Source organism: Lingula anatina, chromosome 2, assembly GCF_051362555.1.
Source record: "Lingula anatina isolate TDL-2025a chromosome 2, LinAna3.0, whole genome shotgun sequence".
In the NCBI taxonomy this organism is placed as follows: Eukaryota; Metazoa; Brachiopoda; class Lingulata; order Lingulida; family Lingulidae; genus Lingula; species Lingula anatina.
In genome coordinates, this window is record NC_141768.1 from 24,193,927 (window position 1) to 24,220,879 (window position 26,953).

The following is a 26,953-nucleotide window of genomic DNA, read 5'->3' on the forward strand; positions in this document are numbered from 1 at the left end:
ATAACAATTGAAGTTGTTAGGGGGATGAAACGCATGTTGATCATTGTCTAGGCCTTGTTAACCCATTAATCACGTTAGCTAGGTCACTAAGATGTCAAGGTCAAAAAATTGGAAAAACTTTCCAGTGTAAATGAGAAAATAATAAACCAACTTCATATATTTTATGCTGTTCTTTTTGCAATCTTGAGATGCATCCTGTACCTCCGATATCAAATTCATAACAGTCACTGCACCTGACCTAACCTGACTTGACACAGCTTGGTACTATTTTCCACGGAATCACGGAGATCCCTCCGCACTCCTGGAAAAGAGAAAATATTGCTCCAAAGCTGCGACTAGAACATCCCCACAAGCATCGCTTTAAAGGTTTGTTGGAAAAATAAGGCTCCAGTTAAGTTATTGCATTATATTAATAATATCTTAGGGCATGTTACAGTGCACAGTCATGTTGTTTTTTGTGTTAGCTGTGAAAAAAATGTCGGTGTCACAAATTCTGTAAAAGCTAAATTTTGTGTTCCAAATATAGCTGGCGAGTGCTAAGTGGAAAGTTGAATATTTGCCCATGTATTATGTGCCTTGACAGTGAGAATTTGATAAAAAAAGTCACTGCCCAAGCAATCTTATCGTGCGACAATGTGTGATGAATATTCATATATTATAAAATGTTACTCAGCCAATAAGCACCAGTGTCTGGGCAAATTTCTGACACCCACATGTCAGCTTGCGAAGTAGATTGCACTGCATACAAGTTGCCCCATTTAAACCCGTGCCGGTTATATTAGTAGGAAACCTCGTGTTCACTGCAATGGATCCGACAACCAATTCAGATCAGGTCCGTCAGGTGAGATAATAAATTGCTAGTATTCATGAACATGTAATATCATCATGAAATGTTCGTTTAATTTTGTGTAATTTTAGATATGAAAACATTTCGGAATAAAATACTTGTACCTCTCTGTCATCATTGGTCAAAGGGTGGAGGAAGTGCACTGCCCACATGGGTTACTCATACTAGGAAATATTACCGGTAATTGGGGACTGATAATTGAAGTTGGCTTTTAGATAATGTTATATTTAGATTTGTAACTTTGATAGGAATTGAATCACATACCACCTGCATACCATATTTGGTGAAAGTGATGACCTGTAGGAAGACGAAGACCCCTGCCCTTGTCAAATGCCTGTTAAATATAGGTGCCTGTCTTGTGACTTGAATGACACATTAATTGTAGAACATATCATTCAGGCATTCTACTGAGGCTGACTAGGTAGCAGTTATATGTATATATATACTTTTATGAGTTCTTAGGTTCTTTATTGTTAATACATCTGCAATACAGTGTAGTTCATCTAATTGAAGAACTTGGATATCACAGACTTTAAACCTAGAACAGTAAGTTTAGGTACATATGATATGATATTATGAACTTTAAAATTACTTTGGAACACTCAATCATTTGCTTTCACTGTTATTCGGTATATATTGAAAGAAAGGTTATGCAACCATATCTTACAATGTATAAATGCCACAGTTGAGTGTAGCTACATGTACAATAAGCATGTACCAAATATAATGATACTTCTTTTATTTATTTGTTTTTGTTTTATAAATATGCCATGGGTACCTACTCTGTATGTGACATTACATGTATGCGTAGCTCTATGATATAGTGACAAAAAAATAGAGAGAATCCAAGTGTGTTTTATATTTATACAGTCACATGTCCTCTTCTTTACTGCAATATCTCAGGTAGAATGATACCATAAACTCTGAAGCCATGCATTAAATAGGTCAGTGGAGTCACGTGTAATGTTAGTGTTCATGATTTATTCCACTATAAAAACTGGATATACCATAGCCCTTGTACCATGGCTGATGTTGAGAACAAAAGATATCTCACATTTAAAACATGCCACGCATGTGTATGTGAGTTGCTGCATGTCTGGGTTTATTGTTCACAATATGTGTCATAGTATAAATAAGATATTCTACTTGTCAAGTGGCACCCAGATATATTTTACACTCATATGTATTACATATACTTCACTGATTTGTACTGTATCTATACTGTTAACCCTCAAGTGCAATACAAATAGATGATTTAAAATTCATTTTAATGTATCATATATAATTTTTTTATATTGATAGACCTTGATAGACCTTGGGTATCTTTAAAGCCAAACATAATAAATAATTGTAATACACTGTTCACATGCTTTGACATCTTTGCCAAGTTTTATTAAAATTACAGTCCAAACATAGATGTTAACTTGGTAGTATCTTTCTTGGTACATAAGTTAAATTATTATGGTATTATTATTAGCATCATCATCTATTATTTTATTTCAGATGGCAAGCAAAGCTGATCCAACTTTGGTATGTACTAATAAATCAACTTATGTAATTATTCCATTAATTTGTTTTTGGAAAATTATTTTCATTATATAAAAAAATTTGAAAATAGTTATGATATTGAAAATGTAGGTTTTAGTATGTATCTTGATGTATTTTAGTTATGAATGACAATGACATGGTAGGGAATTCTTATGCCACAGTAGTCTGACTGCATGTCTTTGAATGAAGTGATAAAGAAAAATCATTCCAAATTGAATTGATGTTTAACAGAAGGATAAGCATATATTGCTGTGGAGAACAACAGAGAATGAGATAAAAACAGTTTTTACACTAAATCACAGTATGTGTCAGATTATTATTATTATTATTATAATTATCTTTTTTTATAATGACAATTTATTTTTTAAAAGTTTTGAAATCATTTGGCCACAACTTTGCCTCTCTTTTGAGTTTGAGAGAGTAAAAGGTATAATATTATTTTGAATATGAAGAGGTGTTACAGGGAAAATACTGCTATAATGTCCCTGAACTCTGTTTTATATTTAGCACAACTTCCCCACAGACTGTGGTTTCCTATATACAACCAGTTATGTTGCTGGGATATTTCCAGGAAGATGTACATTATCTTGTATCACTGCTTGTGGTTCACTGTGAAGACTGAGCCAAAACTGTTGGATTATGCCCAAGCCAGAGGCAGTTTTTAAAAAAAATATATTATAGAGTCCTTGTTAGTTTATATATTTGAATTACTGTATTATTATTATTATTATTATTTTCATTTGAAGGGGGGGGGGGTGCAATTTCCATTCTATATTTGTGGGAAAATATAGCATGTGGTATGGATCTTTGGTCAGTTGAAGTGGGTTTTCAGTGATTACCTGTTTTATTTGATTTTCAATGATTGATCATTGATTGCTTGTCTTTCCAGGCGATGCGGAGGAAAAGTAAGCGTTTCCGTACTGAAGAAGAAGAACATGTTGGTGAATACTATGTACAGAAACAACAGGTGGAGGCCAATAAGGCCTTCACTCACTTACAGCACATGTGTGCTCTGGATGTCGACTCTGAACCTCACTCAGTGCGTATGACAGGGATCATTTGCACAATTGGTATGTATTTGTGATCATACACAGTCAGGGCCTTAATTGTTTTAGTCCACTGGTCACAAAGACTGGGTGGGCTTCAGAAATCTTAAGCTTTGGAAAGGTAAAAGGGATGAATACAGTAGAATTCCCATATGTTTTATCAGATAAGTAACTTAAATTTCTTTTGTAAACAACTTGAAGATGAATAGATCTAATACTGGTAGTTAGGTACTTCAACAATGCTTGATGTTATTGTGATCGAAAAGAAGACGAACAATGTAAGACATAATTCAAGACCAAAGACCATGTCATAATTTTGGCTTAAAAAGTTCTTTATGTTATGTGATGATCAAGTTGCATATCTATTTGTCTGTGTATGTTTTTGTTAATTTCTGATAACTTCAGGTCCAGCATGCCGCTCAGAGGACATGATTGAAGACATGGTGATGGCAGGAATGAATATTTGTCGACTTAATTTCTCTCATGGAGACCATGAAGTAAGTTAAGATTTGTTTAGCATAAAATGAGGTATATTGTGCTTAGAACTGTGCCAAGCACGGGCATACTGAAACTGCAGATCGTAGCAGTCATGACTAATAACATTTTAAAGGACCATTAGAAAATTTCAGACAATCTGAGAGACCAACAGCAATAAGAACCATCAGTTTGAATGTACAGTTCGTCTGACGAAAAGTCCTTCAGCCTGGAAAACTTTTTATAACAGCTGGTGTGAAAGCCTGGGTTAAGTTATTGGTGCTGGTTGTCATTCATTCAAATCTCTTTTATAGAATTGAATACATGTTGTATGTATATGAAATAATATGTACTGTTTTGTACATTTATTGTAGTATCATGAGGAAACTATCAGAATAATCCGTGAGGCTCTAGCAGATTTCAGCCACCCTAGACCTACAGCTATTGCCTTGGATACAAAAGGACCTGAAATTAGGACAGGTTTACTTCAAGGGGTATGTAGACAAAAATGTAGATGTTGAACTGGTGTATTTTTCAGTGTTCTTATAATGAATGATTATTTGATGTTCATGAAGTAAAAGGTAAATGAAATTGATGAAAAAAGAAAAAAAAAACAACATTATTTGCTGTTTCTCAGTTCCTATTTGTCTTGCAGGGTGCATCTGCTATAGTCCATCTTACGAAAGGCCAGGAGGTTACAATCACAACTGATGACAAATACGAAAAACAGTGCGATGTAAACCATCTGCATGTTGACTACAAGAACATAACTAAAGTGATGAATCCTGGGAAAAGAATCTTCATAGATGATGGTTTGATTTCTTTAATCGTAAAAGAAGTAGGTAAGTCGGTGTTCACAAAATTAATATACTGTGATTTGGGACAGCCATCACTTATTATAGCATAGCATCTTTAGGTGGCCTTTATATTTTATTCATGAATATGCCTGTATTTTCTCCTTTAGAGCATGAACTATTTTTGCTAACATTTTTGTGACTTGTCCAGTGTTTGACAAGATTTCTATTGAGCCTAATTTAACAAAAAAATTGTATGTTTTAATACAACATTCATTTGATTTTAGGCAATGACTTTTTACGATGCGAGGTAGAAAATGGAGGGGATCTCGGCAGCAAAAAAGGTGTGAATCTCCCTGGCACGGAGACGGACCTACCAGCTGTGTCAGAAAAGGACAAAAGTGACTTACTTTTTGCAGTGGAACAAGAGGTACAACACCCCAAGTTTAATTGGCCTTTTTTTTTTCAAAAGCATTTATAAAGAATCAAATCCCTTTAAAAATACATGCAACTTTGTTTAAGCCTTAAGAATTCAAAGATCTAATATTTGGTATTGGTTGTGTGGCCACTGGTAGTGACATTAACTCTTCTTTTTCTTCATAATCCTCAAATATCCATAGATGTTTTTTTTTTTTTTTTCAATGAAAACTTTTTTTTTCATTACAGATTGACATAATTTTTGCGTCATTCATAAGAAGTGGGGAGCACATCAAACAAATTCGTGAGATTTTGGGAGAGAAGGGAGCTTACATTAGAGTTGTTGCCAAAATTGAAAACCAAGAAGGCATTCAACAGTAAGATGTCTTTTTTTTTATTTCATTGAGTTGGAGATATAACATCAAATTTTACAGCAATTAAGATATAAAATTTTTAAAATACGAAAACAACATAACTGAAAAATGAAGCCTGATCTGTCTATGCAGAGAATGTTTGAACTAAATATAAAGCAGTGCAATAATTGTGTATAAACCATTGTTTTTTTCCAGTTTTGATGACATTCTCAGTGAGGCAGATGGCATCATGGTAGCCAGAGGGGATCTAGGTATTGAGATCCCCCCTGAAAAGGTATTTCTGGCACAAAAGATGATGATTGGGCGCTGTAACAGAGCAGGAAAACCAGTCATTTGTGCCACACAGGTGAGTGTGAAGAAAAGCCTCTGAAAGAAGAAGAAATTTAGTTATGTTCCAAAAATTGAAGATTTCCAAAAAAGCTTAATTGTATAAAAAGATGAGAATTTTGTGTCTGATTTTAAAAGTTAAAAGAAAGAAATTCAGTTATTTAATCACTTGTAATTTAACAGGAAAAACCTTCCATGGTTTTAAAGTGAAACTTTTGTTTCAGTTATACATTATCACATGCCTACAAGAAGTCATTATTCCAGTTTTCTATTAAAAATTCAGTTTTACAAACCAGTGGTCATTTTGAATTTGATTCTGTAGATGCTGGAGAGCATGATAAGTAATCCACGTCCAACTAGAGCAGAGGCCAGCGATGTTGCCAATGCAGTGTTAGACGGAGCAGACTGTGTCATGCTCTCGGGAGAAACTGCCAAAGGAAAATATCCTCTGGAAGCCCTGAAGATGATGCATCATGTATGTAACAACTTGGAAGTTGTTCATTACTGGAAAATAATAAGAAAATAGAATCCTAAATTGGTTTGTCTGAAACTTTTCAGTCCACTGCTAAATGGGACTAGTTGGCCCTTTAAATACCACTTGTCAAATTCAAAATTGACTAGTAGGAAGATGAAATCACATACAGCCACTGATATAGATTTTGAAAAATCTTCCTAATTTAAGACTGGAAAATCCAATCTACTTGTCACTTGCCTCAGAGCAGTGGTTCACTTTGCTTACTATTATAGAAAAATTTTGGAGTCTTAGTAATTATGTGATTCATATTTTCAAAGGAAAAATTTACTTTTATATCAAATTGACATTGTGGAATTGTTGAAACTGTTACAAAGACTTAGTTTGATGCTTTACTAGATCTATAGATCTATCAGGTTAGATCTATATTTTCAACGTGACTGTATTTACTTAGGTATGTAGAGAGGCAGAATCTGCAGTATTTCACAGACAGCTGTTTGAAGAACTGCGACGTGAGACTCCTATACCCACTGACACCACCCATGCCACTGCCATAGGCGCAGTGCAAGCCGCTATTACTGTACAAGCTGCTGCCATCATCGTGGTTACAACTACTGGAAGGTAATGTTAGGACTATATTTATATACCATTGATTATAGTAACTGTTAAATCATGCAAGTTAAATCTCTGATGGTTAATACAGTCTTAATTCTTTTCTCACTATGATATTTTAATGCTTTAGATAGTAGATGTACTTGTGTTTTTCAGTGGGTCATACTTGGTTTTAGTCCATATTGATACCAATTTAAATGAGTATTAAGACCAATAGTGTAATTTAAAGATTAAGCGAATATATTAGGTTCATTATATTAAAAAAATTGTATATAGTAACTGCTTTGTTATACGAATAATAATGAAGCAAGTAAATTTTTAAATTTTATTGCTTCCCATTGCATGCATGGATCATTAGGTTAAAAAATAAGCATGGATGCTCATAAGTATTTTTTCTGCTTTAAACTTTTTTATTGCAGGAATTTCTGCTGATGAGGCCTGTCTCTTATATTTTGCCACATTTTACCCACTAAATGTTGTAATATTTGCAGGAGCAGTTGTATATGTATGAAATAAGTACAATAACATTTGTTCGCAAATGTACTTAAATGTTTTGTCATATAAAAGTGGTTTATGTAAAACTGCTGTGATGGCCCAAATTGAGGTTATGCACATCTTCTTAGAGAGGGTTTACCTTACCAGCTTGTACATTTCAGTTGTTGCTCGATATAACATTTTCAGTCCCTGATGAACCAAGAGTTATTGTATGTTAACTTCATCCTGAATCTCTATTTTTGCAATTTCTGGTTCTTTTTTTTTTTTTCTCTTCTCCTATAGAAGTGCTTTCCTGATTGCTAAGTACCGACCACACTGCCCAGTCATACTTATTACTCGGAAGGGTTTTATGGCTCGGCAAGCTCACATGTCCCGAGGAGTTTTCCCCATCCATTTCACTGGTAGGAGGAAGTGGAGTCCTTGAAAAAAATTTTTGTATTTAGTCTAATGCCTTGGGTACTTTTTTGCATCTGACTGAGGCTTTGAAAAGTTTTGTACTAAACAAGCAGATTTCTATTTTATTTTATTTTTTGACTGGGTCTGACTCTAAGCATGTTATCAAGATGGCATTACATTGCTGTGTGTTTGTTAGAGATTGAATGAGGTCTGCCTATACGTGTGTGAGCATCTTTCTCTACTCTAACTGAACATGGATACTAGGGTATCCTACAAGTTGGGTCTTACAACTATAACAACAGCAATGCCACTTACTTCATCTGAGTCAATTCTGTCAAAGTCTAATTTATTTATTGCACGACACGTTTAGCTGATAACAATGAAAAACCTTAAGACATGTTCCAGCCACGTCCCCTCTGACTTTCATGTGTTTTGCTCTATGTATGTGTACACTATGCTTCCTAGGCTAGAACCACTGCACAGATTTCATTGTTTTGTGTAGAACACCGTCCTTGGTCGCCAACTACCGTCCAAGGTGTCCAGTAATAGCAGTGACCAGGTGGCCTGCAGTGGCCCGTCAAGGGCACCTTGTAAGAGGTCTATTTCCTATCTATTTCACTGGTGGGTATGGCTAATGAAGTTTTTGATGCCCAAGAGAGAGTGTGTGTGCCCATTATTGTTTTGTTTTGCTTAGGACAGCCAGGTTGATTGGCTCTTACCGGCCACCTTGCGTGGTTATTGTCATCACCAGGACAAAGCATGTATCAAGACAGTGCCACTTGACAAGGGGACTGTTCTGCCTTGACACGCCAAGTGGGTACTTTACCAGCTAGCCACCACAAAATTGCATGGAATTATTGTTGTAATTTTGCATGATTTATTTGTTCCCTAGAACGCCAGCAAGGATTGCTGCTATGCGCCCAATGTGCCCAATCATTGCCGTTACCAGAATGGCTCTTCCTGCCAGGCAGATCCATTTACATAGGGGTGTCTTCCCTATACACTTTGTTGGTGGGTAAACCCAACGTGCATGGGACTCACATACAACAAATCCGAAATTGCTTATTAATTATACTTAACTTTCAGTTTCCATTGAAATAAAAACTGTAACATCTAAACCATAGGTCAATGAATGCCTGCTTTTGATGGGTGTTGGAACTCTGGTAATCTGCAAGAATCTAGTTCCATACCACTCCAAAGCAGCTGTCATCTCATCAACAATATGCTTTGCTTGTAGCTGCTTTAACAAATCAAGAGATGTGCCAACACCAAGTACCAGTAGCAAATAAATTTTAACACGCTATTTTCCTGTTTACTGCTCCTTAAAACGAAATCCTCCATCACCATAAATTTTGAAATGGTAGGTTTTACAAAAAACAATTTCTTTAGAGCTACAAACTAAGGAAAATAAACTAAGCAAAATGGACGGTAACAGGATGTATTAATTTCAAGCAAATACCCTGCTGACTAACCATTTTTGGAAGATGGGCAGTAAGAAAGATATTTACAAAAACTTTAAAAGAAAAGAGATGCAGAAACTTGAAGGTTAGCAGAGTTCTGGGTGAAGCATATTGCTGAAGTCATGACAGAACAGGGCTGCATTGGTAATGGCAGGTCCTTTGGCTTGGGATGAAGCTTCGCATCCTTTTTATGTATTTGCTTTTTTCTAATATCAACAGCTGTATTTTATTGTAGATCAGCATTTTCGATTGCCTCGTACCGCCCACGTGTTCCCATAATTGTGATAACGAGGGTGGCATATGTGTCCAGACAGGTGCACTTGTATAGAGGCCTTTTTCCTATTCACTATGATGGTGGGTATCAGTCTTTGAGTGCAGGTGCAGATCATCATCCATGTGCATGCTATAGCAGTAATCAACAACTTAAAGGGAATGACATATATTTCTGCTTCCTAAGGGATATGGCTATTTCTGTTTTAGATCAGCTTTTCACCTTGCCTCCTATCGGCCACGGTGCCCTATAATTGTGGTTACAAGAATAGGCCAAATTGCACGTCAATCGCATTTGTGTCGGGGTCTTTTCCCCATTCATTTTGTTGGTGGGTATAGATACAGAAGTGGCATTGTGCTTGTGGTGATTGATTTCCATGCACTTTTTATTTCTGAGATAATCCATAAGATAATCCATGCATGTGTTGTTTATGTTTGTATGTTGTCTTTGTTTGTATCTCGTCTTTGTCTATCCTTCATATTTGTATACCATAGAACCGCACAAAACATAGCAGCTTATAGACCTGGAATTCCAACACTTGCTGTTACAAGGTCCCCATCATGTGCACGCCAATGTCATCTATTTCGTGGAGTATTTCCGCTTCATCATCTTGGTGGGTAATTTGATTGACTAATGGTGATATTTGATTGGCTTTAATAACAAACATGTCAGAAATTAACACAGTTTTGATCATTCTGTAACCTCTTTTACTCCAGGTTGCTTGGTAGAGGGCTCAAAAGATTTTAAAACAATTCTTAAATCAATATTTAGAATATCTTCCTTCTATAAATGTGTGAACTTTAGATAGGATTGGTATAGGGCATGTAGCAGTAAAATTTCATCATTATCAAACAAAATTGGAATGGTGTAATTCTTAAAATATTTTTATTTTACTGTAGTTTTAAGTATCGACTTTAAATTTTAGTTTGGTGGAAGGAACTGAGAAGCAAGAACATAAACACATTTCACATTATAGTATTTTGGTTTAGATAAAGGAAGAAAGAAGAACCTGTTATATCTGCATTCTACCTCTTGTATTAATTTGATTAATTATTGGTGTGTTAACTTCTCTACAGGTGAAATGTGACTTTTTAAAATAAGACACTAAATAGAATAATAACCCTATTATGTTGCCTATTTTATATTTAAAGAAAAATGATATTTTGTGTGTTTACATATATTTATATCTTAATTCAAAAGAGCCTCGTTGTGCTGAGTGGACTGAGGACATGGACCGCAGAATCTACAAGAGCATCGATGTGGGCAAGAAGCGTGGCTTCATGAAGGAGGGAGACCCACTGGTTGTGGTGACAGGGTGGAAGGCTGGTGCTGGCTTCACTAACACAATCCGTATCATCACAGTGCCAAAGGAGGCCCCCAAGTACGACCCCATCATTGGGTCTCTGCACATCACTAATTATGCAGATTAACCTGTCATAGTTCAAGATCAAGCTCCAGGGTTGTTTTTGTCTTCAGTTTCTGGGAATTTTCAAAGGAGTTTTTCCCATTGGTGCATTGATGCCTTTTTACTATGTTCATGTCCGTTTCAACTCCATTTTGCCAATTGTTTGGTGCACATGGTGTGTAACTTAGTTGCTAATTTGGGAAGTTATGTACATAAAACATATTTACACCTTAACTTTGTTGTGCTAAGAGAGTGATCTGAGAAAATAGTTTTAATGCATTGATGTTGATTGTGCCCCATGTTCCCATCCCATACACTAGTCTACATTTAGAAGGTGCCATAGCAAACTGATGTGTTGATTTTGAATTTTTTTGATGAAAGCAGTTAGAAGATTTGCATATGAAGGTGTGGTTACTAATTGAGTGCTGGTGTTTTGAAAAGAGTTCTTGAGTTCTTGCTATTGATTTTTCAACAGTTGCACTTTATGAAAAAGTCTGAAGACTGTGATAGTACTGAAGAAACGGGATTGATCAGTATTATACATAATAATTGTAATAACATAGTTATGTAAACCTTGGCAAGACAACAATGCCTTTGGAATGTTTTTTGATAACAGATGATAAATTTACTTTATCACATTCATTGATGAACTTGCTTCATCACATTATCTGAACTAAAAGGATTCAATTAACAAATAACATAAAGAAAAAAGGAGAAATTACTCTTACCTGAAGACTGTTAATTGCTGTGACTCTGATGAGTTGTTTGTGGTCAAATAGTTTCCATTAAGATGATGCATTTACATTTTTAATGTACAAAATCCAACTTTGTACATAAGGTGGTTCACCAAAAGTGGTGACATTCTTTTTATTTATTTATTATTATTGTTGTTGTTCATAGTTTTTGTATAAACAATATGTTGAAATAAAAATGTTGGTGCAGTGATTACTGCAAACAATTAGCACAAACCTGGTTCAAAAAATTAATAAAATATTGCATTACTTTGTTGTCATTTGTTGTTTATTTAAAGCATACTTTGAAATCTTTACTAGGTCAAATATTCCCTCTTACCTCTGACAAAATATGGAGTTTGAAGATTTATTAACGTGACGAAATGTGTTAATAGTGTGAAACAAATTGAATTTTTCTGTTTCTGAAGGGGAAAACGGAATTAGGACAAGTGAACAAAGTTTCTTCAACAAGTAGGAAATTGGGGTATTATACAATTGGAATTTCTTTGCTAAAGTAAAGCAAAAGTAATTTGTATATAATAAGGTTGGCCTGTCAATACCGCTGAATTCAGAAGAATTGAAAATGCATGATTCAAATGGGTGAATAGTATTTGCAAACACCGTTTATCAAATAACTATAAACTTCTTACTTAATTTACACCCAAATATTTTAATTCTTAAAAGAAGCTATGACCTGCATAAAGCCTAGGTTACATTTGTCACGGGCGACGTACGATGAAATCTTATGCGATTTTCCGTACGATTTTTGTGACATGTATCTACGGCGATAACGTTTACATTACGTGCAGGTACCGCGTCATTCCTCCGACAAGAATTTAAAGTCACTTACGGTAAAAACGCTTTGTCGGTTCAAAGGCCTCAGTGCAGTTGCTGTGCGACTTCCCTGCTGCTTCCTTGAATATTGATGCGTTGTCGGTACAGCCCCTTACGGTTTTACGCACCAATGAGGCCATGCACGCAAAATATCCAATTAATGCAAGTGAATTACATGTGTACTCTTTTAAAAGTTTAAGCCATCTTTACCATTTTAAGCCTACTAAAACCACCCAAGGTGGGAGGAAAAGAGACCAACAACAGGTCCAACCATTACCACGACCACTGCAAGTTCACCCCGTACAATGCACTAAGCGATGTCATCTGCGATAATGCCTCGGCCTGCGGGCTTTCGATTATTTATTTTTTATTTATTTATTTATTTTAGTTTTAGTTTGACAAATCGTAGAAGCTACAGAGGTCGTGAATCCGTACGATTTCGCACGGCCTCCGCGCAGACGCCGCACGAAAGGGGATATGCGAGCAGGTTTCCCGCACGTTTCCATATTCATTATGAAATGACAAGAATTTTCAATGTCATTAATATATGTGTGTGTGTGTGTGTGTGTGTGTGTTTGTTGGGAGTTGCCCCAAGAAAATAGAAATGTTTCCCAAAATAAGAACATGACGCCAAAAAGTTCAGTAGGCACCTTTTTATTTAAAGTCGGAGCGACGAACTTAATTAAGCAAACTTTTTCTTTCTTTTTGTCTTTGAACATATATAGTCTAATACTATTTCCTATTTTTCATTTTTTATTAAAAGAAGCAGATAATGCAAAAGCAAATTGTCTTCTTTTTTTAGTTTGTGCTCAGATTGAAAGTTATTTCAGCGGGGATTCTCGCCTAGGCGCAGTCAACGTAATCAGCTTAATTGTCTGGAACGCCCCTCGTAACTTTAGTACTTGGGTAAACTTGGGAAAAATTAAAATTGAAAGAAGCGATATATATATATTGTAAAATGTAACGAACAAGTACCATTCAAAGAAAAACAAAAATGCAACATATCTTCTCTTTTGCAAGTTTTCCTCCAAAAAATTTAAAACGACGTTATAGTCAGACGATATCTAAAACTTTGAATAGCTGCTAAATAACGAATTTCCCTGCTCACGTCCGAGAGTCCGAGATGAAAGTCACAAAAAATTTGGCCAGGCGTCCTTTTTTTCGGAGTTCTTGCCAAAAGAGAAATCAGACTATTCGTTAAAAGTTAATAATAAATGGGCTGATAGTAGGCCTACTGGTGAATTTGGAAATCAATGTGAAGTCAATGATATTATGATTGGCGTCATGTTCTTATTTTGGGAAACATTTCGGAACAAATGCTCCGAATGTATTTTTTTCAGTATCTCAACCTCCATTTGCGTATGTTTCTTTCCTTTATTTTCTATCACAAGTTATTTTTGTACAACTTTTTAATTATTAGTAGGCACAATAATCAATGACCTTACTGAAGAAGTAGAGTTGTCTGTTCGTTATATTTAATAAGGACAGGGTCGACCTTGCCTTTGTCGACACACTATGAAGGACTACTCCTTAGCTTTGGACATACTAAAACAACTTTCAATGTCCAAAACCCTTACAGAATAAATTTCATTTCTGCGATATCTCCGGAGTTGCACGAAAAAAGACCCTTCCCCTCCTTGGGATAATGTACATTGGTATTGGATTGGTTGAAGCTGATGCTACGTACACCTACCTCCAATTAAGTTTTCCCAAATAAATCTTTACAGACAATTGCAAGTCTGGCACCGAGGGATGGCCCGATGACCCAAGCAGAGGGTTTTGTTTTTTGTGTTGAGTAATTTACCGATGCGTTAAAACAAAACTCGGCATTCACTTTTTATTTTTACATCTTTATGTCTATGCCAAACAAAATAAATTCTTTTAACAAAGGTCGCATTGCTTGCTTGCAGATTTTCAAGGTGTAATTTTATTTATTATATTCAAATGTTAAATACATTTCCTTCGAAAGTATACAGAAGAAGCAAGTGTCGAGCAGGTGCGTTAGCCTTTTGTCATTAAAGTTCTCTGTGACGTCACGGATTAGGCCAACTCCCAAATGTGATTGGTGAGATATCAATTCGCTTCATGAATATGTACAAAGTCGCGTGCTCGAGGGGTCCTTACAATTGATCAATACCAACACCCCTCTACGCGGCATTGATCAACCCGCGCGTTGTGGCGATCATTGCATTCAACCTTTCGGTAGCAAAGTGAGATAGGAGCGTAATAATATTATACAGATCACAGTAAAAAAGATGAAGAGGCGAGTTGAGCTGGAAATGCGGGGCAGGAAGCCCGAGGAGGTATGGCATTGTGTTTCTTGTTTTCTTTTATTTATTAGTGCATTGGAATCTAGTGGTACACTGTCAACTACTATACAGTCAGGCCCATGTGTTTTGACTATGGGAGCACATGCTCGCCGGTACAAGTGGTTTGTAAGTTAGGTCATACAGTTGAAGATCGGATACTGATAATGGGCAAATTATATTTATGTCTTTTAAACGAGCATGTGTGTCACTGTGTTGTTGTCACAGACCTTTATAGTGTGGTGTAAACAACGGTTGTCATTTATTTCGTGATCAAATATGGCGCCTTCGCCCTGACCTCAACGAGTAAGAATGAAGCTTCAAAAACTTAAAAATCCCCAGGATGGTTGATCAATACACGATGCTATATTGCACTTAAATGTGTTTTAAGTGGACAATGCGTAGTTTCAATTGGATTTATGTCCAGTTTTCACCTTCCTATTTTATCTTTTTGTTTTGGATGTTATTATATGAAATCTGGCGGCGAACCAATATTTTGCGGTTATGTGAATCAAGTGTGTATAGATATACAGCTTTGTTTCGTTTACACACACACACATACATACTATAGTTAACACTGTTGTCCAAGCATAGTATTTTATTTTAATACGAATTGTTCAAGCATTAACCGTGCAAAGCACTCGTGCCTCTCACCGGCACTACCAGACCCTTGGTTGTCTGCGGTGCAGAAGCCATGTTGAATTTTCGAAAGTTTGGGTACGGCACGACTTATGTTTCAGCAGTTCAGTGATCAGAATGTTTTTGTTGCTCATTAGTTTGCTTGTCATATCTTAATGATTGCTTCGCAATTTTTAAGTAGTGGATCAGGAGCATGATGGCTAGAAAAAGGATTGACCTACTTTATTAACTTGCATTTCGGCCCATGCTTTTAGATATCAAATATGCCCGAAATATTGTCCAACTTAAGTTAAACACTAAAACATTATTTCAATAAACAGGGAGAAACGTTTGAACAAAAATAAATTGCCTTTTAAAGTTAATTACATGGACTGACTGAGAAAATTGGTTCAAATTTCAAAAAGGTTGAACTTTGTTTACACATTACAGAATCACGGTCGCCGCCATGTTTGTTTGCCGAGGATCTCGGGCTTTTCAAAATTGCGTCCCAAAATCCATGTTTTAACAACTTGAAACGTCAAATTTGGACTAAATTAATTTTCCTTGTGAACTCTAGTGTACCATTTTAGAGTTTAACATAAACTTACCAAGCAACTACGCTTAGGAAAGGAAATTTCTGCTTAAAACCTGGGCGCCATTCCTAACGTGGCGTACCCGCAAGCTTAGCTGCCTTTGTCTGAGCAAGATTATAATGTACTCTGTGACGGACATATGAAGACATTTTTCGGTAGGGGATATTTACAGCTTCTATCAACCTAGAAAGACACCCATTGCATCTTAAGTAGATGAGACGTCAGAGAAGACTCTGTCTTGACGAAAGACTGCTTGTTATCTCTGAATTTGAGTAATTTGGAAAGCATTTTGAAGGTGGCAAGCTTGTCACGTGACCGTCTTGTTCTCGAATAAATTATACACAGCCGATGACGTCATGGATTGCCTTTTGTTGAATATCTTTACCTGCGCACTTTCTTGCTTTAACTTATGAATAAGATGGCTTACTTTGATATGTTTACTTTACAGATACTGGACCTAAATCTGGATAATTGTCGCTCCACAAGCATAGAAGGCCTTACAAGTGATTTTGTCAATTTGGAATCCCTTAGTTTAATCAATGTTGGTCTCACATCATTGAAAAAATTTCCAAAGTTAACAAACTTGAAAAAGGTAAGTTAGAAATTGTATTTCATGATATGCATATAAACATGACAAAGAAGTGTTTTTCTTTTAAGATTCCTTTTGTAGTAAGATTCAGTAATTAATTTTGAAATGTGAGGAAAAGTTTGGGTACATACGCTAGTAATTGAAGATCTGGTAGTTACATTTGACTAATTTTTTTATTTTCAGTTGGAACTTAGTGATAACAGAATTTCATGTGGTTTGGAAAATCTGAGTGAATGCACAAATTTGACATATCTGAATCTTAGTGGGAACAAAATAAAAGATATTAGCACATTAGAAGCTTTGGTGAGTATCCGTGTGATTGTATTTATTTTTCATTTATTAATAAGTGCATTTGCTAACACATCCATTTTTCTGTTTTCAAAGACATCTTGGACAGTTGAACTGAAAGTGATAACTTAAGTAAGAAAATAGTATTTATTAGTATTAAGTAGTTAAAATGATTAGTAGAACTGTAATTGACTTTCATCCTTTATATTAATTATCATGTTTCACGTCTTACAGCAGGGTATGCCAAACTTGAAAAACCTTGATTTATTCAACTGTGAGGTCACTAACTTAGAAAACTACAGAGAAGAAGTATTCAGATTACTACCCAAGCTACAGTATCTTGATGGCTATGACAAGGATGATAAAGAGGCTGAGGAAGATGATGATGAAGAAGGTAGTTTACATCAGAATGGTTTATTAAGAAAAAAAAGGTTGTATAATCAATTCATTGAAAATGAAAGAGGGTTGTAGTTAAGAAGAAATTTTTCTTTTAATAAATATTGTAGTACATGCTAAATTCAATGAAGTACCATAGTTTACAAACCCAGAAAAATATTTTAAGAATCACTGACTAGAAGTTACAGGTTTAGCACTGATTAAAGATGAAACAATAGATTTTTTTTTTTTTTTTTTTTTTTTTTTTTTTTTTTTTTTTGTATTAAATGGGTGGGTGAAAGTTTTCAGGATTGTTTGAAACCAGTATTTTCAGTTGTCATTTTGATAGTTTTTTCATGTGGTCTAAATACAATGAGAAATGCAAGGAACGTTTTCAGAATTTTTAGTTTTTACAACTTTCAACCATGGTTTTATGAGATAATTATAAAATTTTCAGATGGTGAAGTTGAAGGTGAGGATGAAGATGACGAAGATGATGATGACGGAGAAGTGGAAGTAACAGGTATATTTAATTATATTCTGCAGTGATCAGTCAAAAGAATGCTTTGACTTTGCTAGGTGGCTGAACTGAAAATATTGCTTTTATCAACTAGCCAAATGTGTGTAGCTGAATGTACATTAACCATCACCTAATGTCAATGAGTGATTCATTGATAATTGGCTCTCTTATCAGAGCTGAAGAGTTCCGCCTCCCAAAAATAAACCAGATTGACTTAAAGTATAATAAGGCTTTATCCTAGTAAGTTTTGTATTACTTTTTCCAGGTCATATCAAATGAGTATTTATTATATACGAAGGGGGGGAAAGCCCAGTTGATTATAAATGAATTTTTAAAAATATATGTAGATTCTAAACACTAAAGTTTTGTGTTAATTTTTCCAGGCCAGGTGGTCTGTGAGTATACTTTTGTTTCAATGTATTGTGCCACTGTACATACTGGGTTCACACTTACGGAATCTTTTGTTTTAGCAAACTTTTCAGACAGGCATGAAAAAAAAAAAAAAAAGAATGGTTTGAATGTTTTAGTTGTTGTCGGTATCGTTTGTTGTGTGAGCCCAGGTAGTTGTTGCTTTGTCTATGGTTTAGTGAGGTAGCTTGCCTGACACACACACATATATATGTATACATAAACTTTTAGGTGATTGGACTGACTGCACAGGTGCTTTTTTTTTTTTTTTTTTTTTTTAATTTCAGTTCCATTATTTCACACTTTATGTTTAGGATAAGACCTGTGTTTATTAAAAATTTGAAGACCCAAAGCCTTCCTGTATTTAATCTTTGATGCATGCCAAAAATTATTGAATGCTAGATAACATTATTAGTGGTTTCCTTTTTAAAATCTGGTTCAAAATTTGATACTCTATATGATCTTACATGCTTCAGTTCAGATTTTCTTGATTTAAAGTTGGTCAAAAATACAATATTGTTTTATGTATTTTTTCAGATGAAGATGATGATGATGACGAAGATGAAGAAAATGTAGAAGATGAAGATGACGATGATGATGAAGAAGATGGTGAGGAAGAAGAGGATGAGGAAGGAGTAGAGGACGAAGAAGATGAGGAAGACGACGAGGTTGGTCTGGACTACCTTGAAAAAGAAGATTTGGAAGTGAGTTCGAAATGAACTTGCAGATGATGAAAGTAATACTGGTATAGATAGAATTAGGTTAAAAAAAGTAATTAGGTAGTTGATTTTCAGGTGGGTTTATTCTAAGGAAAGTTGCAATTACCAACTGTTTTTCTTTGAATTTTAATCATACCACAATACATTTATTACAACTCTTGTGACACCAAATGTTTTTTATACCCTTTAGAAATATACACAAAGATTGGAGGCAAAGCATTTTTCAATAACTTTAATATCATTTAAAAGTGACAAATGCCACATTAAGAACAGAAATATAATATCCTTTATAAAAAACTTTCATATGATTTAAAAGTGACAAATGTCATATTTAGAACAGAAATACAATATTTTTATTTTCAAACACCGAGTGTCTTTATATATTCTGATTGGTCTGTCTGTCATTACTGTCACTGTCTGACACATAACTTCCAAACCATATTTTTGTTTATCAAGTAGCTTTGTTTGGTAAAGAGGCAGGTTGTTTTTGAAAATCGGCATTATTGGTTTACACTTATGGTAATTATTATTTTTTTATTTTATTTTATTTATTTATTTATTTAATTATTTTATTTTATTTTATTTATTTTTTTTTTTTTTATTTTTTTTTTTTTTGCACAATTTTTGTGACGTTCGCCCCATAACTTGAAAACCATATTTTTGTTTGACTTTTAATTTACAAAGTGGCTTTGTTTGGTAAAGAGGCTGCTTGCTTTTGAAAAATCAGCATAATCAGTTTATATTTACAGTAATTATTCTGTTTTTTATGTGTGAAATTTTCATTTTTCACACATTGGCATTTTCATTGGCTTTTATATCACATGGAATTGAATCACTTGCTAGTTTTCAGTCCATGTTATCTGTAGTACATAATGTAAGAGGGTAGGAGTTATTATGCTATTTTAAAGCATTATGTAACAGAGCATCAAAATTGGCCAAAACATTTGACAGCTTTGCTGCCTTGTTTCCTGTATGGTGTCTGTATATTTGTCAGCTTTGCTCTCTAGTTAAAAATATGCACAAATTCAAATGTTGTTATCCCACTGCCTGTGCTTGGAACAATAGGATATTTGCACTTGTACTATTCTTAAATGCTTGTCTCTATCTTTGTATGCTTCATCCTTTTGTTTGAAGCATTAGTCATGGGATAAGACAGTTACAACTTCTTGGCTTCCACTGTATGGAACATGCAAGAGCAAATTATCTCTGCTGTGATTTGATATAGTTATGCTCTTGCATGTTGCATGCAGTGGATAATCTGTGTAGTAACTAGTACTGATGGGTGCAAATACACCATCACCTCATCCTCTCGTTAGAAATGTCATATCTGGGGTAGCGCTAGCAATTTTTTTCGCTTAGCCAAATCACCACATTTTTGTCAATTTGTTACCAAAATGGTTATAATTTGGCTAAAACATGTCAAATCAAGCTCTTTTTCTTTAGCCAATTGATGTCAGTTTTAGCATTTGGCTAAATTGGCGAGTGTTAGCGCTACCCCAGCATATATTTAACTTCAAAAACCTGCTATGTAATCGAGTCGTTTTTGATATCTTTTCTCATTCTTTGAAATTTTCACTTCAGGATGACAGTGAAGGTGAAGACTTTGCACCAGGGGCAGATGATGATGATGATGAAGTGGAAGTTGAAGAAGATGGTAAGAGTGATTTCTTTATTGATTTATTAATTTTTCTTGGGTTTTGTTTATATTTCTGTGAATTGGCATCTGATTGGAATTGGTGTTGTTGAAATCATATTTAGAAAAACAAAATTGTACAATAATTTAATTTTAAAGACAAAATTACTTTCAGTCAGTATTTGCCTATTGAAACATAACTAAATAAGAATGAAAATATTTGATTTGAATGGTAAAAAAGTAAAAGGTTGTTAAAGAGACTTTTCATGATTTTGTGGTAGTGAGACAAAGAAAATGCTTTGAATGAATAAGATTTGAATACAGATAAATGTTGATTTGACACTGATAAATCCTTTTTAAGACGAAGCACCAAGGGGGACAAAGAGAAAATTGGATGAGGAAGACGAGGAGGAAGAAGAGGAAGACGAGGATGATTAAAGAGAAAACTTTTTAAAAGAATGTTGCATGGTATGATAGGTATCGAGGCACTCTGTGCATGTGGCACACAGTAGCGCAGAAGAGTAGAGGCAGCAGGAAATAAAATCAATTCTGACCTGGACCAGTCTCCAGCGTTTGCAAAATTTAGCTTGCAATCTGCTGTGGTGTTTTTAGTGATATTTCAATCAACAGCAAGAACATTTAAGGGAGGTGACAAATTATAGAACAATCATCGTGTCCTGAATCAGATTGAAAGACAGAAGTATTTGTACATTGTAGCATAGTCTTCGCATTGTTACTGTCATTCATCTGTCATTGTTACTGACATTAGTGTCAATATCTTCAACAAAACAGACAGGTAATATTGTTGAATTGTGTAAAGATGCCTATATTCTTACACAGAAGTGTTTAGGTCTCCATCTCCTGTCAGAATGTTTTGACTTGTCTTGATATTTGTATAATTTTGTAGATGTTTTCTCAGACCTGAGAAAGTGAACTAGCATTTTTGTACAGTATATATAATATTGCCCTAGGAACAGACAAACCTTTTCTCACTCATTTTTTAATTCAGCCCAGCGTCAAACGATTATTGTTATAGCTGATGTAACCTTTCAATTCATTATATTTTACAATCTGTTACATTTAAGTTGTACAGATTTGGTCATTCCAATGTACTTTTGTCTGTTCTTTGTTGCAATAAATTTTTTATAAACATGAATTGAACTTTGCTATTATGTCTTGTAAATACGATAAAAAGCAATTAAGTTTTGTAGGTTTGTGTATTGAGGTTTTATGTTTATTTCGAGCTTTACAACAGTCAAAACCTTGCAAGTGAAAAGAATGCAAAATAAAGCAAAGAAAATTTTATTTTACTTGGTACACTGCAATTGGGTTACTTTTCATCTTTTGCATTGGACAAAAAAATTGCAAATTTTGATGTAATCTTTAAATACCTGACACAGCAAGATTGACAAAACCTGAATGCCACCACTACTATGTCAGATTTGCTAAATTACCTTCCTCAAAGTTTCTAAATTGAATCCGTGTGTGAAAACGGACTACCCCCTTGTTCCTTTATTTTACTAAGTAGGCCATGCTATCACCTACAAACTACACCTGGTGATACATTTGAGCAAGTTGGGTTTGACATTTAAATAGTGAATGGCTGTGAACAACCCCTTGATGGTTTTCTTAGTTATAGAGGAAAAAACTCAGTTTGACATAATTATGAGATGTAAATAACCTGACAATTTCTGAATGAAAGAACTACTTGCATGTTGACTAGTAATAAGTCAAGGATGAACAGTGATTTTTACCCTAATATCATACATATTATCCAAAGTTCATATATATAAATAAATTGACATAAGCCAAGCCTCTTACAGATGAACAAATAGGCAAGACATTTACTGTACATAATTACATAACTCCCCATATAAATATTTGTATCAATATTTTAGGAAAAGGCTTGACAGATTCTGTTGCTGCAAAATGATACTGACAAAATTGTAATACTAGCTTATATATTACTGACATAAATATTAAAATTTGAGATCCAACATTTCAGATAACATTGACTAAAAAAACACTGATGACAACTAAAAATTGTTAAAATGTAAATAAACTATTCTCTGTCAATATATGTATTTTAAATGATACACCCTTTTAAAGGACGCTGGTAAGATTTTGAATCTGACATGACATCATGATGTAAACTAATTTAAGTGGTATTTTAAAGGCAAGATAATTGACTTTATTGTACCTGAAGTATTAAATACTATTATCCAAATAATTCTATTTCCTCAGAGAGGGCAACACTGAACTAGTTAATGTGACTATAAAGATTTCTCTACCTTTTTTTTTTGTACTGTCCAGTTGAGATTTACACATCACTATATTTTAACAGCCTGGCTTAAAATTATCACTTGTGATCTTTTTATATGTTATCTTTAGTTATTATTAAATATGTATTCATATAAATATATATGATCTGTCATATTTTCCCTTTTTCAAAGCAATTGCAAAAAAAAAAAAAAAAAAAAAATTAAGGAGTGCATATCTCTAACAAAAGATTCACTTTAAAATGTATATGTTAAAATAATCTAAATATTAAAAATATTGAACACATTAAAGCTAGACACATCTGTTTACAACTGGTGTCTACAACAGATCTAATATGATGAAAAGTTTTTCAAAATTTGGTAAAGACTAGGCACTTTCTAATGTAGCAATCATGAGAATTTAACGATCCACTACAGCCTATACCATAGTTTTGTAAAATTAAATAAAACTTAAATAAGTGTTACCCTGATTCAAATTAATAAATAGGCAAGACATGGTATAATAATACCCATAATGATCTATATTGTTGAAAAAAGTAACCCAAGTTTCAGAGCAAGGGTTTCCCCAGGATTTTAGTGTACAGGGAGTGCAAAGTGTGAATCTGTAATTTTGTCATCAATTTACAGGGAGTCCTATCCAACCAAGACAAACCAACTATTCATTCCCCAAAAATATTGTAAACTGTCCAGCTGTCTTTGGAGGCCAATTGGCCATCCAAATGATGGCTGGACAGCTCTCTGGGGACAGTTTTGTTTCAGAGTTAACAGCAAAATCACCTTTTCTATTTAAGGCAGCCAGTAAGAACTGTGAAAAATGATCAAACATGCATCATTTCCGTCCACTACAGGGAAGGTCTTTTTTTTTACGGAGCAGCACTGCTGGGGCACAGCTGGAATATGCCTTCCAGCTTTGAAAATTTCCCTAATTCCCTTCTAAAATGGCTTGAAACGAGAAATGTATTTCACGAGTGTGCTTCATTATTTTATATATATGCAAGGATGCTGAGTGAAATGAGGCAAAAAAGCTAATCCTTGCCCCACCCCCTTAGTAAAATAAATGGATGATGGTTTAGTCATGCTGTAAGAGCAAATGGTAGGGGTTTGTGTCACATGGTCTGTGGGGTGTGGCTTTATGTCACATGGTTAGTACACAGGGTGTGGCTTGTGTCACATGGTCAGTACACAGGGCGTGGCTTCATGTCAAATGCTCAGTACATTGCTCTGAAACTTAGGGTGTGATATGACACAGACTTAATGCTCTGAATCTTTAATCAAACAAATTTTACTTCAACAATTATCTGTTGTTATGATAACCAGTGGGCAATTAATTGTTTAGATTGTGTTGATCCAAATTAAAAATGCTATTTGCTGCCTTGCAAGTATATAATAGCCAATGAGAACAACTGAGAAAAAGCAAAAACTTGCTTTCACATACTTATCAGATCAAAACATTTCTTCCTCAAAACAATTTCCTTTCTAGCAAAACCAAGCTGATATGTTCTGACAAAATCCGACCAACTTTAACTGTGGTTATGTTCATGCTGAGTTATGCCTTATTCAATGACATATGCATAAATACTTAAGCCTGCTGAACAATTTACATGCAGTTAGCCTTATGCTTTCCTGTCACAATGATATGAACAGGCTAAACACATCAGGAATAAACAATGACAACTTTGCACACTGCAATACTCTCTCAAGATTTCACACTACCGCTGTTACAGTAAAGCATTTCCATAGCAGTTTTTCAAACACCCAGCACAGTAAAGATCCTTTATATTGATCAGTCATATTGGTCATTACTGGTCAGTTTACAAGTAGACATCTTTAACATGAACTTTCAGATACTTGTTCTTCCAACTGCCCATTGCAAGTTTCACTTTTACACTTGCGAAGTTCATCTTCAAGCTGACGGATTCGTTTGTCCTTCAGTCCCACTTCTTGCTTCAGACTCCTGATCTCCTCCAGTTGCTGGAAGTAGGCTCGCCTCAACTGAAAAGGGTGGGAAAAATAAATTAACTAAAGCTAATAATTTCCAGTAAAAAAAAAAAAATTACAAAATCAAGTCTTTTTTTATGACCTCACCCCCCCCCAAAAAAAAAATTAATTAATAATAATAATAATAATAATAAATAAATTAAAGCCTTGAGACTGAGAGGTATATACCATGAATACAATTGTGAAAAGACCAAATAAACTTCAGAAATAAATGTAATGGTGACCATATTCTCTCTACTATTTCATTATGTCAGTGACATATTCATTGAAGATAATGTTCAACATATAGATATGTCAATAATGTTTTTTACCAATTCAAATACTTAATGGTTTTAAGTCTTTTTCCTCTATTCTGATATTTAATTATACAAATAGAACAGTATTCACAACAAATTTATATCTCACAATGCCTTAAACCTAAAGATGAAACTATCTTCTACTCACAAGTTGTCAGAATTATTAAATTTAAAAGATCTTAGATAAGAAAGAAAAACTATGTGGATCTTATTTACACATTCAATGTCACTGAATAAACCTTCACTATGTGAACTTCAGAATTTTGTTTAGCATAAATAAATATAACATGCATTTTTGCCTTGGTTTATTTTCTTTACCATCAAATCTATACTTACAAATAAGATGATTTTTTTGTATCAATTCAGATATTACTGTAAAGATCATTTATAGTTTCTAATGGAAATAAAATGTTCTCCAGGATGTGGCATAGTTTCTTATCATTGCCAAAATGCATTTTAATATTCTTTAAAGTAAAGTCAAAATTCAAATTTTTATAAATACCTATGGAAATGAAAGGAAAAGTTTATAAACATCACCATTCATTTCCACTAATAATAAAATTTATTAATTGTAGAATTTGTAGTCTAGCTCTTCTATCTTCATTTTTGTATTCAGTACAGAGCTAAACAATGTATAACATTAACAAGCTTAAGGGCTGGGCCTATTTGAACCTTGGGGGAAATGGCCCCAGTTTTCAAAATGTCAGAAGACAGTGAAATCTAGGGCCTTCAGACCTCTGGCTGCACCAGAGGTAAAAAAAGAAAAATGCTAGGGTGAGATGTGTGTTATTGTGACAGGCACTCACATTTATGTTAAATGCATTAGATCAGTACCCTGTTAACATATAAATGGTCTTACTGTAATTGTGTTAGCCTTTAGGCTCTTTCAATTTTTTTTGGGTGGAACACAGAAGGTGACAATGCTTCTTTAATTCTCTAATTTTCTAAAACCCCTGGAATTTTGTGAACAAGGACTTGGCATTTATTTCATGCAGCTTAGACAACTGTATATTATGCTTATCAACTCAGATTTCGAATATGAAATGTGAGAACTTCTAATACAATACTTCAAAACAAAATTATACCGTCTAATTATCTGAGTTTATAATAGAAATGAGAAGGGTAACCTTCCAAAAATAAAAAAAATAAGAGAGCATTCATTTTGACAGGGTACTAATCAGCTGTGATTGCTGTGTGCGTGTGACTTTACTCAGACCTGTTTCAGAAAAGAATTGCAGTTGAAAATTACTCTTTGCTTAGCATATGTAGAATCCTTGCAGGCTGAGCCTTGCTCAAAAATTTTTATGGGCTACTTCTTTGAATATTTTTCAGTTAAAAAAACGTTAACAGCAAAAATGAGTTGTCTTGACACTGATTCTTAATCACAGTGGTTTAGCTAGAGGATCAGAGAGGCGATACCACCTCCGGATATTGTACCACCAGCTGGAGTAAGCACGTCCGTATGGAAACCCTCCCAAAAAAGGGACACCACCACCAGTCTTGTGCTTGACAAGCTCTATAAAATGCAATCAAGAAGAGTTCTCAAAATATGCAAAAAATGCGAAAAAAATATAATTAAAAATGGTACAATCAAGCAGATTTTCGAATTGACCTATATTTTCCTAACACTGATCACTCCTGTGATTTTCTAGACAATAGGCCTATTAGGCCAATGTGTTGTCAGTGTTGCATATATGCTGACAAAAGAGAAAACCTAGGGGTAACACTGGGCATATCTCTTCTAGTTTTGAAGATATGAGGGGCAGGAAAATATGCAAAGTTCAGTACAAGGTGAAAAAGTAGGCCAAAGGTCAATTTCAATGTCACA

General features: G+C 34.5%; 3 protein-coding genes and 1 long non-coding RNA gene across 25 annotated transcripts in view; 2 read left to right on the top strand and 2 right to left on the bottom strand.

The window, feature by feature from the left end:
- The first annotated feature begins 171 nt into the window (after positions 1–171).
- Positions 172–11,939, top strand: LOC106155395 (pyruvate kinase PKM). 13 transcript variants are annotated; one of them, XR_015333244.1, is made up of 15 exons: positions 175–366; positions 783–841; positions 2,351–2,377; positions 3,285–3,465; positions 3,847–3,938; positions 4,290–4,409; positions 4,571–4,757; positions 4,997–5,139; positions 5,376–5,503; positions 5,696–5,846; positions 6,150–6,302; positions 6,754–6,920; positions 7,689–7,807; positions 8,305–8,423; positions 10,734–10,873. XR_015333244.1 is itself a non-coding variant. In XM_013530204.2 (14 exons), exons 2-14 carry the CDS (start codon positions 806–808, stop codon positions 10,961–10,963), a joined length of 1,734 nt encoding a protein of 577 aa, XP_013385658.1. In that variant the 5' UTR covers positions 172–366; positions 783–805; the 3' UTR covers positions 10,964–11,939. The 13 variants fall into 13 exon arrangements, 11 of the variants coding, with proteins under 11 accessions (XP_013385658.1, XP_013385657.1, XP_013385656.1 ...); XR_015333245.1 differs by lacking the exons at positions 7,689–7,807; positions 8,305–8,423 and adding exons at positions 9,498–9,616; positions 10,028–10,146 and having other exon boundaries at positions 177–366; positions 10,734–10,904; XM_013530204.2 differs by lacking the exons at positions 7,689–7,807; positions 8,305–8,423 and adding an exon at positions 8,497–8,615 and having other exon boundaries at positions 172–366; positions 10,734–11,939.
- LOC147763485 (uncharacterized) lies at positions 10,733–16,472 on the bottom strand. Its single transcript, XR_015333250.1, has 2 exons — positions 16,036–16,472; positions 10,733–15,648 (listed from the first exon to the last, which is right to left on the bottom strand). It is a non-coding gene; the product is annotated as an uncharacterized LOC147763485 (long non-coding RNA).
- On the top strand, positions 14,616–21,708 carry LOC106155398 (acidic leucine-rich nuclear phosphoprotein 32 family member A). 5 transcript variants are annotated; one of them, XR_015333246.1, is made up of 9 exons: positions 14,616–14,806; positions 16,469–16,612; positions 16,793–16,912; positions 17,132–17,291; positions 17,730–17,795; positions 18,176–18,187; positions 18,738–18,936; positions 20,501–20,573; positions 20,914–21,708. XR_015333246.1 is itself a non-coding variant. In XM_087006872.1 (9 exons), exons 1-9 carry the CDS (start codon positions 14,759–14,761, stop codon positions 20,988–20,990), a joined length of 867 nt encoding a protein of 288 aa, XP_086862998.1. In that variant the 5' UTR covers positions 14,617–14,758; the 3' UTR covers positions 20,991–21,708. The 5 variants fall into 5 exon arrangements, 4 of the variants coding, with proteins under 4 accessions (XP_086862998.1, XP_086863000.1, XP_086862999.1 ...); XM_087006872.1 differs by having other exon boundaries at positions 14,617–14,806; positions 18,738–18,904; XM_087006874.1 differs by having other exon boundaries at positions 14,617–14,806; positions 18,738–18,868.
- A 130-nt stretch (positions 21,709–21,838) lies between these two features.
- Positions 21,839–26,953, bottom strand: part of LOC106156716 (coronin-2B) — a 34,514-nt gene continuing 29,399 nt past the window's right edge. For all 6 annotated transcript variants that reach the window (XM_087006857.1, XM_013532123.3, XM_087006859.1 and 3 more), the window contains one exon: positions 21,839–24,823. In XM_087006857.1, coding sequence (XP_086862983.1) covers positions 24,659–24,823 — 165 coding nt within the window. In that variant the 3' untranslated portion in view covers positions 21,839–24,658. The remainder of the gene's footprint in view (positions 24,824–26,953) is intronic.